This window comes from Ochotona curzoniae, unplaced genomic scaffold (assembly GCF_017591425.1).
Source record: "Ochotona curzoniae isolate NIBS_2020 unplaced genomic scaffold, NIBS_Ocur_1.0 contig_43, whole genome shotgun sequence".
Classification (NCBI taxonomy): domain Eukaryota; kingdom Metazoa; phylum Chordata; class Mammalia; order Lagomorpha; family Ochotonidae; genus Ochotona; species Ochotona curzoniae.
This window is the reverse complement of record NW_024466218.1, coordinates 16,080,652-16,093,863: the sequence shown is the minus strand read 5'-3', so window position 1 is coordinate 16,093,863 and position 13,212 is coordinate 16,080,652. Positions and strand designations below refer to the sequence as shown.

At 36.5% G+C, this 13,212-nt stretch overlaps 1 protein-coding gene across 3 annotated transcripts in view; it reads right to left on the bottom strand.

Annotated features, from left to right (window-relative positions):
* Nucleotides 1-1,382: 1,382 nt before the first annotated feature.
* The window catches only part of PIK3C3 (phosphatidylinositol 3-kinase catalytic subunit type 3), an 89,139-nt gene continuing 77,309 nt past the window's right edge, over nucleotides 1,383-13,212 (bottom strand). For all 3 annotated transcript variants that reach the window (XM_040984955.1, XM_040984956.1, XM_040984957.1), the window contains 2 exons: nucleotides 9,723-9,848; nucleotides 1,383-2,457 (listed from right to left, as the gene is read on the bottom strand). In XM_040984955.1, the coding sequence (XP_040840889.1) occupies nucleotides 2,443-2,457; nucleotides 9,723-9,848 (141 nt within the window). In that variant the 3' untranslated portion in view covers nucleotides 1,383-2,442. The remainder of the gene's footprint in view (nucleotides 2,458-9,722; nucleotides 9,849-13,212) is intronic.

The following is a 13,212-nucleotide window of genomic DNA, read 5'->3' as shown; positions in this document are numbered from 1 at the left end:
CCAAAGAAAAAGTAGATGAACCAAGTTGACATTTAGAGATTTGGTTACTGTTTTTATAGCTCTTCATTATACTTTAAAAGACTTACTCATTCTTATTGGAAAGTCAGATATATAGAGAGGAGACAAAGAAAGATCCTGCCTCTACTGTTTCACTCCCCAAGTGGCAAAGCTGATCCGAAGCCAGGAGCTTCCTCCAGGTCTGTCTCCCACACGGGAACAAGGTCCCAAGGCATGGCTGCGCATTTATGGCAATGGTTAATGTTGCTTGGGAACCCACAGCCTTTACCAAGGTGCCTGGGTCCCAGATCCACTTTTTTTTTTTAAGATTTTTTTTTATTTGAAAGTCAGATATACAGAGAGGAGGAGAGCAGAGAGGAAATACTTCCATCTGATGACTCACTCCTCAAGTGTCCACAATGGCTGGTGCTGCGCTGATCTGAAGCCAGGAGCTTCCTCTGGGTCTCCCACAGGGGTGGCAAGGTCCCAAGGCTTTTGGGCTGTACTCCACTGCTTTCCCAGGCCACAATCAGGGAACTGGAAGGGAAGCAGTGCTGCCAGGATTAGAACTGGTACCCATATGGGAACCCTGGGGCACACAAGGCAAGGAATTTAGCTGCTAGGCTACCACTCTGTGTCTACTACCAGCTCTACTTTTAATTGCAGCTTCCAACAAGCACACACCCCGGGGGGAGGCAGGGTAACAGCTCAGGTAGGTGCGTTATTGCCAGCTATGTGGGAGAACTGAATTCAATTCTGTGCTCCTTTCTGACCTGGCCCTGCTCTGGCTGGTGGGAACTGAATTAATGGATGTAAACTCTAGCTCTGTCTGTCTTTTGGAAAGAAAAGTTATAGGAAGTAAAGAGTAGGGAAGGGGAGGGAGGAGAAAGGAAGGAGAAGGAAGGAAGATAACCTGCATGCAATGAAAAATGACACACTTATGTGTGGGACAACAGCCAATCAAAAGTGGAACTTGCCAATAAATTAAGGCACAAACTCTCATGACTGACAAAAGTTGTTTTAATCTTTATCAACTTTGAATATATGGTTCTATTTTATACAAATTATATTCCATATCTGTCTAGGCTGTATGATTATATGCTTACTTTCAAGTTAGTGAGTCCATTCAAAATGAGCATGCTCCTAGCTCGCATCTGATGGCAAATGGCATTCTCTGAAACACTGTCATAAGTATCACCTTTCATGTCATTTAATATGTAATATTTATTCAGCAACAAGAGAATAAAATAATCCTTTTCTTTAAAGGTAAAGCCATGACTATGTAATATTTAACCTGGAAAAGTCACTAAAGTTTTCCTCATATATTCATATAATGTTACTTTTTGCCTAAAGTTATGAGACAAATAAACATGGATTAGTGACACTCATCTTAAAAAAAAATTTATTTTGTTCAAATAAGCAATGATGTATTATTTTAACAGAACTACAAAAACTAGTTCAGATTTTGAAAATTAAGCTAGCATCAAAAGTTCATTGCAGAAGCATTATTTACATTGTGATACATGAATATGTAAAATGTCTTATGTTTATTCATAAAACCTTCAGTCTTGTTACGTTTTGACCAGTTATTCACATAGCTACATTTTCATATTCTATTTTACATACTTACAATTTAGCAGAATTACAATTTTCAGGAAAAAGCCAGGTTTTATTATTAACAGATTTGAAATATGAATAACTTTTCCCTGCATGAAGAGCCCTCTGCCTGCCTGTCCACATGTGGTAGCTACCATCTTTCACTGGGTCCTCGCTCACACCTGTTGCCTCTGTGCAGCTCCCCGTTACTGCCTAAACACCCTCTGCTTGGGCCAATGCTTAGACCACTCCATGCCCGCACGCCCGGTGGTCCAGGCCAGCAGGATCCTCCCTGGTCTTCCCCAGCATACGCAGAATAAACAGCATGTAAAAGTGTAATGAAATTTCAAAATAAAATGAGGTAAAAGTTTAAGTGTTTAAATTAGGCCACACACCCCCCCCGCCCCCAATGCAGGAAAGACAACAAGTTAAGGGAGGAAACAGGAAAGTTGTTATAAATGGAAGTGAACTCAGAGTCACAGAACTGCTGTCCTGGCATAAATATATGGAAAAAAAAGATAACTGTTCAAACTCAAAAGTTTAAAATATTTTTACTAGTTCAACATGAAATTTATCCAGAGCTTTCATAATATGTACATTATCCTGGAACCGACTTCACGTGAGCTTTTAATAATTCATCCAACTGAAAATAAATATATAAAATATTTCAAAACAAACCCTTCGAGACCATATAAAAGCAACTTTTGTCCACAGATGTGGACTGAGGCATTACGTAACATTCAGGAAATAACAGGCTATCCTCCTCCTTGTTGCTCTGAAGTCCTCCTTAGCAGGTTGCTTCCCATTGCAGCTTTTTGTCATAAATATCTTGAAGGGCCAAGTCCAGTTTTATTTTCTCCAGTACTAAAAATAAAAAACAAATAAAAAATAATTTACTTCATATTCACATGGAGAGGTAAGAGTCTATAGTTTAAAGACCTATTAAAACAAAAAGAAATTAGGTTACTCTATCCAACCCCATCAAGAGGACTGCAATTAAGCGCAACAGAGAGAACGAACAATTTGTCATCAATCTATGGGAGTATTCGGGCAGGTCACAGGGAATGCTTGATAGCTGAAGTTCAAAATCACCGATTATTTTCTAGCAGACAACACTTCACTGAGAGTCAGGAAAGTCAAAATCACCCCGAATTCTGCAGTGATCACATCACTACCACCTTGAGTGGCACTCGCGTCACAGTGCCATTGTCACAAGAAAACCTGCACACAACTCCACAAAGTACGGCAACCTCAGTCAGAAGTCGTCTAGAAATCAAATCAGAGGAAGTAGCCTTGAAAGAATGAGAGGACTAGGCAGAGTTGTTGTGGTCCTATCCCTAATTTTAAGTCATCAAGTACAAACAAAAAACAAGAAGCAAGATTTCTTAGTTTGGGTGAAAATATGTTGAGTCAGCTGCTTCTCGTGTGTCCCTTTGTTTAAAAAAAATCTATGCTGGCATTAACTTCAAGAAATTAAGAAAGCTATTGGTGCTTCACTTCACTTCATTACCACTCTGAGAACAACTTTTTTTTTTTAATTTTGTTGGTCAGATGAAAGATTAATAAGAGCTACATTTTAAAAATGGGGAGTAAATGTTTAAAAAGTCATTAGTCACAAAATCTCAAACAAAGTGTCACAAAACCCTCAGGTAGTAGCTGGCATCGATGTCTACAACCTCCAGTTCAGCTGTATCGCTCATCACCCTGATTCCTCATCGGGAATAGAAACGGGATGCACTCACGTCACTGGTGGGACAAGTAAATGAGACTAAGCAGAAAGTACTTAAATAACGTGTGGCACCCTTAAACATTCTACAGGCTGCTGCCATTTTTGCTGGAATTCTTTTCTCTATGTTATTGTTGTTATTATTCCTTGCAATTAAAAAAAAATTTAGGATTAGATCCAGTACACAAAATGATACAAATTAAGTTTTACAGGACATATAAGCATCATGCTAGTTTTTAAAGCATCTGTTAGGAAAATCTTCTGGCTTTTGAGAGCATAATAAATTAAAGTAAAATAGTTTTATAGAGAAGGATTTCTATGTGGTCACAGAATTCAGCATTTTTTCTTTAGTTCAGTAGAATATTTTATATGGCTATTCTTTATTCCTAAGGGTAAAGTGAGAGCTGTATAGTGGAGATTCAGAAATAATGGTATAACTTCTTTCCAAATTGGCATTTTGCATCTATGAGGTAAGATGAAACCTAATGTTCCAAAGAAATATTAGTTAAGTAAGGGGAAATAAACATAATATATTACCACAGTCAGTGGCAACAACTTTTTGCCTTGAAAATGGCAATTAGAGTATTTAAGATGATATGGTTTTAACCTTATGGGAAGGATAAATAAAGCAAAAGATTTAAAATTAGAAATGATTTCAACTCTTATTTGTGGCAAAAAGCATGAGAGACATTCAACTGGTTCAACATACAATGAGGAATTCAGCTTTATGGCTCCATTTATACAATAGACAACCTTCAAAAATCACAAATATTATATGAAGCAAAAGTGAATCATAGGGGAAAACTAAACAGCTTAATACAGTAATGCTATAAAAACTAAACAGAAACATAGAAACATCTGAGTTAACATGTAGGGTACTATGCTTTAAAATCACAATGGTTTTATTCTGCATTTACAGCCATCTACGTCACAGCTAAAGACTAAATAATACTTAATATTTGCAAAAGGAAATAATAAGTTCGTGACCTGGGGGATTATAGACATTTTTATTATTGAGGCCAATTATGTTTCTACTGGAAGGGAGTATGTTCTGATTAGAAAATTAGAGTATTTCTTTTCCACTTATCTGTCCAATTATAATCAAGATCTAAAGTAATACAACATGTTTAAACATAAGGGCCTTATTAACAAATAAAATTGCACATGATTTTTCTTTTCCACAATACCGATTAGTTAATGCATGACCCTTAAACCAAACCACCCTCAGGGAAGGCACTGTTGCTCAGTTGTGTTAACCTACCACTTGGGAGCCTATTATCCCGCATAGGAGGGACCACATCAAATCCTGTCTCAACTTCCAACCCAGCATCCTGAGAATGCACCTGCAGGGTGGTGGATGATGGCCCACGTAGTTGTGTTCCTGCGACAGGAGGCAAGTCCTCCTGGCTTCAGCCAGGCCCCGAGCCACATCCTATGGCCATTTGGGAGAGTAAATCAGAGAACACATCTCGTCTCTGTCTCACTGCTCTCTTTCACTCTTATTCAAATAGAGAAGCAGATCTTTAAAAGGAAAAGCTATCTTTGTTATCATGTAAGACCAAATATCAAATAAGGCTCATAAAAATAACTATGACAAATTTAAAACAAGTTAGGTTGGGGTTTAAGTACATCTAAATATTTATCATTACTCCAAAGGCTTTGAAACAAAACTCCTCTAACTCATGAAATAGCAACTTTCAAATAATGGCAAAATGGAACAGGCAATATCAGCACAAGTACTGATTTACTGTCTGTTGGGCTGCTATGGAAATGCACATAATACTGGCAGAATCATTTTTACAAATATTCTTTACACACTTCACCTAGAGAAATACAAGGAGAAGTGGGCTTGATGCCCACAGTACCTCAATTCTTACCACCTAAAGTCTCATTCATTGACTTACAAGGTAGCCTTCTCAAAGAAGTACAGCAGTAACAATTGAACTTGCAAAATCAAATTATTAGATTTAACATTTATAAGATGTACATAAACCATACTGCATTCTCCAGATTTTTCACTCCCAATCAGTGAAGAGAGGGATAGAAAGTAGGAAAACTAGTCCTTCAGAGGAAATGATGGCAAAGCGAGAGACTACCACTGGAAGGCCTGGTTTTACAGCTGTAAGTGTCCCAAACAGTGTGACCTCTTCTTTTTTCCTGCAGATAAGAGCTGGAAGCCCTTTAAAGATCATTTCAGCAGAGAGAAGAGCTTTGATGATACAATTTCAAAGACAATGACCCAAATAAAAGTGGTTTTTGGTGGAAAATCTATACCACTAATAGGTGGATGTTGCTAGGCAACGAATATTGCAGTGTTTAATCTCTACCCTTCCTAAGCAATTGCATGATGGAAGAAAATAAGCCCTTTCAGCATTTCAACAAAATAGTTGTATCTGGAAAGTTTTAGTCTTTTTAAAAATATCCTCTACCCTATGCTGGAATAACTCTAACATTAGTTAATATGTATCAGTATCAGTACCAGGTTACTGCTATTTTATAAAAATATGATCCTTAATGATGCATGACAATCTAGTAAAATTATCATAAGTCAATGATCATTATGATTCATAATGATAAATGCTATGAATGGTTAAAAATATATTGGTTACCAGAATTTTAGCATGATAGTGGCATGAGTTTCAAACAAAAAGCATATTTCTCGAGAGAATAGAATTATTTTACAATTTAACAAGACTTATAAAGTTAAGACTGTATTATCTCACAAATACTTCAATATCTAACCAAGTCCCATTTAACAACCTTAAACTATTATTTTCCTAGAATTTCATTAGCACAACAGTATGGGTACTGATGACATATTTAACGAAACCTAGAAAAGCAGCATGACCATTTACAAGCATAATTCTTAAGATGAAAAAAATATTCAGGAATCTTGAAAAAAAATATCTGCTTGATAGCCTAGGACACAAGTTCTCATAGGTTCAGTCTTTCCATCAAAAAAGGGGATTATTCTACAGTATATGGCTATGATAAGGATTATTTGATAGTAAATAAATGGGAAAGTACTATATGAAGTATAAAGTTCAGCAAAAAAGCCATTGTGCCAGAAACTGCCTATCATATCATCTAAAATATTTCATCGAAAAAAATTTTTATGTTGTGTTAAACTTCACCTTTCACCAGTCTTGAATTTCAGAGAAAATTCTCAAGTTGCTAGAATCATCCAAATATTTGCTTTGAATTCTGATTTTCATGTTGTTATATACTTGATTTTTCTATAGCATCTTAGAAATAATCCATCCTAGTTCAAAACAGTTTATAACAACACAGGCCAAAGTCGTAATTAAACTATCCAGGTCTTATATCTTATCTATTACTTTACTGAAGTATAAAATAAGGGCTAAAAACTAATGCTTCTTTCGAAGAACAAAGTCATGTAAACAAAAAGAACATGCTGAAATATATGTGTAACTCCATCATAGATTCCCTTTGTCATCCATATTCACCGTCTCTCCTTGAACCAGAGAAAAGCTACATGCCAATAACTCCCAGGAAATTCTACAACAAGGGCAGCTGTTGTGTTGCAGCAGAGTTCAGCGATCATCTCATATCAGAGTGCTGGTTCAAGTCCTAGCCACTGCACCTCCAGCAGCTGATGGTCCAAAACCTGAGTTCCTGGCATCTATGTCTAAGACCTGATGGGTCTCCCAGCTCCCGGCTTTGGCCTGGTCCAGGCCTGGCTGTTGCAGCCATGTGAAAAATGAGATGGAAGATGTCTCTCTCTCTCTTCCTCTCTCATTCACCACTTCCCTGTTAACTTTGCCTTTCAAATAAATAAATACATCTTAATTTTTTTTCAACAGGTTTCATAATTTAACCATCCATAAGCAGGGACGAGAGGGCAGGCAGATTTCATTCATTAACTTTGATAGTAATTTATATTAGCCTCAACTCTGGAAAGCATTTGGTCTTTGTGCATCTCTAACAGATTACACTGATGCTAAAGATAGATGCTAATTTTTATCTCAACCTCAATCTCCTTACGAAAACTGCCTCCCAGTGTGCTGGCAACCCAGGTCCCCTTATTTAATCAGAGTATTTCACTCCTCTGTTTCAAACATAGAAAACTAAGAAAAAGCTGTCCTCTATTAGATGCAGCTACGAAAGCAGGCATCTTATGCAAGGTAACAATAGTATTTAAAAATTAAACCACTAAAATAAAATATGCCACTAGTTCATTGAAAAAAAAAAACTTGAACTTCAAACTGGAAGTCAGAGCATATGATGTGAGTGGCAGTTCAATCTTCAAGCAGGCCACATTTAGTGCCTCTGCTCCTTGCATATGTAACCCTCTTCTACAGTAAAGAAACAGAATATTTTTTTTTCTCATAAAACTGGGTTGACCATGTTACTTATTTAATTTCAAGAACCCTCCTGCTTTGGTCTTCACATACTTGTAGGGAAGCCATTTATCCATGCTGTAGAGCAGCTGTTCAGGCTAGAGCACTGAATGGTCACAGAAGATGAGAGACAGGCCATGTGGAAGAGGAAATGGCCAGATACGTGGATGAAGACTTGCTGACAGTTCAGATAAGCCCAACTGTCTGTCCAATGCAGCTGGCTGAATGACTGAATCTGACCATGGCCACAGGAAACAGAACTGCGCAGTTGTGTTCTGATGGAATCTGTAACTACACAGTCACAAGAATAATACATAATCATTGTTCTTAAGCTAGTGAGTTTGGGGTTATAAGTAGCAGTTAGCTATACTGAAATGAGATATGATGGAGCAATGTTAATTTCAAGGGTAGAGTGTTACCTCCATTATTTATTTAACTGCTCAGGAAAATAAGAGAAAAACTAGAATCTGCAAGTACAGAATAAGAAAAAAAAACCATAAAGGAAAGAAATGCATAGAGTAGCGATGGGGATGGAGCAAAATGAAACACAAATAATGAAATCAATAAATCCTTTTACTATAAACATGTCAAAATACATCGGTTAAAAATTTTAGATCTTGCAACTGATGTTGTGGCACGGCATGTTAAGCTGTCGCCTGAGGTCAGCATGTCAGATGGGAGCAGGTTTGTATGTGTTCCAGCTATTCCATCTCTTCTCGTTTCTTGCTAATGACACTCCCCCAAAGGTCTCAAATACAGTACTACTCTACATGTACACTCAAATCCACGCTTCGTAATTGACTGACACATCATTTACCTACTATTTCATTTGTTTCAAATTTACTCTTGGTAAGTGATAAGTTAGGATTAATCACCCAGGAAGCATATCTTAGAACAGCTTTACAATAAAGATATAACCAAATATAACCAATGTTTTAATAAAACATTTTTTCAAGTCATAAAGAATATAATCGAGCATTCAGGAGAAGGGATTCTTTTATTTAGCAGATATTTTTAAGTGTACAAATCACTTCATTGCTTGGTGACAGACAATCCAAACACCTTTTAATAGTGGGCAAATTTAAGTTCAACATACCAAAGCTATAAACTGACATTCTTGGCTTAAGGGAGAGTAACAGTGAAGTACTGAATCCAATGAAACAGAACAAACTATTCAGAGGAAGAAAGAATTAGAGAAGAGTTTTAGAAATAACTTATAACACAACCTTCTGGAATTGGACTCTGCTGTCCGGTAATGGAGAAACACTGTGCGAACTTCTATTTGAAAAAGTTACGTAAAATATGATTCTGTGAAAATGTACTATTTGGGAGACTAAAGACAGGAATATTCAGAACAAAGTTCAGCACAGTGAACAGCTGTAAAGGCCCTCATGCACCTATAAAGAAAAGTGTGACTGGAACATCTGCAGTTGGACAATGACAGGGATGATTAAAGAACTGGGCAGAGAAACTGACAGATGTTGGTGACATGTGGGACACTAAACGAGGAGAAAACCAGGCAGGGAGGTCGCCTGCCTGGGTGACTCAGAATACCTCCAGGGCAGGTGGAGAGTCAGGAATGAGCTCACCGGAGGAAGAAGCCGAAGCGGAAGTAGCAGTTTAGCTCTCCTGTGTGCTAGCCTTGCACATTTAAAGAGATTGCTCAGAGAACTTCAACAAATAGATGGTTTAACTGTATGCTGTTAGCTGATTTCCTAAATTTCTGTCCCAGAACTTCCCTTCTTTTCCAAACCTGAGTAGTGTGCAAGTCACACTTGCTAAGGCCTCTATTAGGGTGCAGATAATTGAAAATTACTACTGATGACAAAAAGGCAAAAGTGTTTATATTGGTATCCCGCAATTTAGTTGCTTCTTAAAATAAAGCAATATTTTAGGGTTCAGCAATGCAATCACTTCAGCCGTATAGTGAGATGTCAAAACGATTTGACAGGAACACAGAAAATACATTAGTGGGCAGGAGAAAAGAGCATCTCTTCGGCCACCGTGGGACGATCCATGGAGAAGGCTCTAGAAAAGCATACCTGGGCAAACTTGTGAATCTGTTCTACAACCGCAGCAAACAGCGCATGGACGCTTTCGTCGATCAGACTCTGCATATAATGCACCGCCTCTTCATCCGACAGATCTAAGCGGAACTTATCCTGAACCTGCAAAGGCCACATCCGTTAACCTCTCAAGGGATGAACAGTGAGTCACATTTAGGACAGACAGAATCCAATATTCATAATGATCATTTTTGTGTCAAATAAAATTAGTTACAATATGTTAAAATAAAACAAAACGAGTTACAACTTAGAAAAGTTAGAATACCACTACTCTGAGTAAGTTTTGTGGTTTCTTTGCATGCTCTTTATCTCACTCTATTCTTGCTGAATATGAACTTTTTCTTCAACAGAAAAAAAAGAGCAAAGCAATTAAAATTTTTCATTCTATTAGGTCATCCATGCTTAAAAGCAGAAAATCCACTCTTTCAACTGAAAGATAAGTTTATTTCTTCTGAATGTAAAAAAAAAAAAAAATCACAGTTGAATTTAGATCTAAGTGAATTGTAACATAATTGTATCTTAAAAGTGCCTTTAAGCTTATCCCTGCTATTCACTGTTACATGGACATAGCAAGGTGAGATTTTACCATTATCCTCCAATTTCAATGTCTATGTAAGAAAAGCAGCTCGTTCCATCATAGGCAAAAATCAGCTAGATTTTCTAATGAAATATCTCTTTTCTTGTAGCAATTCCTTAGAACCCTGTAGAGGACTGCTTCTAAAAGCCAGCTGTTCCTACAGACAGGGTACATATAAACCTCATCAGGGTGTTTACACTGAAATGATCAAGTAAGCAACTTTAAGCAAAAGGTTACAAACACGGAAGTGCTATCTCCCACTGTCAATGTTTCAAATTCTTTGTGTTTTTGCCTGGTTTTGTACTCCTCAGTGCTACCCAGTAATTTTTGATTTTACCATATTTTAAAATTGTGATCCGAATCAGTGTCTGTCTTTGGAATGGTAGTAGTCTGCTGTTTAGTGTAATGGGGGCTATATTTATCAGAAGATTGAAGGGCTCAGCACAATATTCACAGTGCCGTTTTCCTGTCTTGTAAATGTATTTTCCACTGTTAGTTATAATGATCCACCTGTAACAATATTGGATCACTTTCAAAAAAAGAACGCTTTAGTTACTTAGACAACAATAAAATGTTAGCAATGAATAATTAGTTATAGGTTAAGTCCAATTAATGTAACCAGGTAGCTGCTCATATGATCAAAGACCCAGCAAGCCACAATGTGTGTTCCTTCATTTTAGCTTTGTTCTATAGAGTTACTCACCTAAGTTTACACTTTTAATATGCTAGTTCTTCTGTACCTTTTCTTACTCTGATTAAACACATCTCTGCTATCTAAACTGTCCTTCATATATTTACAATTGCAAATCATTAAATATCCCAGTGGCAGGCAGCTTCCCTAGACATTCTTCCAAAATTTCCTTTAGCATTTAGATGTCCTGACTTCACGTGTCTGTACTTACATATTTAAGAAGCAGTACAAAATATCGTGTGACTAGCAGCTACAATCATTTGAATTGCATTTCAAGTAGGAGGTATCTGTTGTAGTTTTTTTATTCTGTCCCCCTGCCAGATCTCGTACAGCTCAAAATCAACTACAAGTTGATCAGCAACCAATTAAATCATCAGTTGATAAAAATGTCAAACATAAAAGAGTTCTTAAGCAGATAATAATCATAGGATGGACTAAAGTATAGACACCAGATTCAAGCAGTTAAAACTGAAATGAGGCAAAATAAAAAGCACTTCTAAATTTTATGTTGCTAAATAGTCCAAATTATTTTTAAACATGGAGTGTTCCATTTAATGTACAAATTCTTTCATCTTGCTTTCTAGCTTAAAGATGCATCAGTTGTAACTATTTACATTATTTTCATATATCACAAAGGGAAAATTAATTTATACACATTGAAATTTACATGCAGTAAGAAACGATCCTTTATATTTAAAGATCTATTCAAAGCCACCAGAAGCTTTCCTCTGTCACTTCTGAAATTCTCCCCTAGTTCCAGTATTAGCTACAGGCAAAAGGCAGTCCAACAAACTCACATTAACACTGTCACTTAATGCTTAGATGTCTTGTCGTTAAGCATAAATTACTGCAGTATGAAAAACATATTTTGACTATAAAGGCACTATTTCATTTTTAACATTGAAGACTTAATTAAAGATGGCTTCAAATGCATCTTCTTTAATAACAGAATTTCACACCTAAGTTTATTTTTACATCTTTTTGCACAAAGATAAGGGAGAGACACAATGTGGAAGAAATTTATATTTTATCTATGTCATAATAATCAATGTTTTAATTTACTTAAAACACAGTCTGTCTAAGTTTTCTGGTTCAACACTAATAGACAGCAAAACCTCTTAAATTGTGTTGTGGAGGCAATTATTTATTCATTCAGAATGTTAGACTGTCAACTACCTCTTGATGCAGTTTTCACCCATAATCAAATCATGATGTAATGATTCATGAGATACACTGGAAAAAACTCTAAAGCAAAAAGGGTAAATATTTCTGATGCAATTGGCCAAATCTACAACCTCAAAAAGAATATTGTTCAAATAAACTAAATCTAAAGCAGCTGTATAACAATAAACACTTACTACTCAAGTAGTCTTATGGCAAATAACAGCAATTCACTGAATACCCACTTCCATTTCCAGATACACACACTACAGAGAACATTTTTTCATTATGACCTGACACTTCACTTCTGGATGAAGTAGTCCAAATACTGAAAACAAGCCTTTGAACCCACAGCTAGAAAAGAAACCAAAGGCATTTCGCACAAGAGGCATCTTCTGTAACCAATGTTCATTTCTGGTGATATTTTAGATTATGAGAGCAGATATTCCTAAATTTTACTGAGCTCTTTCTTCACAAAGTTGATATATGTCTCAATGAATAGAATCTACCCATAACTTCTGTACTGCCAAAATGGAGATTCTTATCAATTTTTTCTTGTGACACAGTTCATTAACATTATTTAGGGCCCATTTAAAAAACTGAAGTTGCTATCTCATGTTTCTCCTAAAACATGTAAACATTTAACCCATGTGCTTTTCCATAATGCTCATTTTCAGGTAATGTTCTGGAAGACCTCACTATTCTTCTAATCTGTCCTTTAAGATTTAACAGGGTGTCGTAAAATACAATCATCCTTAAAAGGAAACACTTAAAAAGAGCTCTGGCTATTAAGTAAATTCCTTGACTAATCTTTAGTGGTATTTTAAGATTTCTGATCTTAGAAATAATTTAGTATGCCACCTAACTCTTTCAGATGGCATTATTAGGAATTCCATGAATACAAGAAGACTGCTGTATTCTGTTAGTATACTCCATGGTCAGATCAAACTCTGGGAGAGATGAGGACCTAGAGCTCCTTGCAAGGGTCTTCTGCTTTTATTTATTTTGCACAACCGCAACACGACCCTGCAATATCC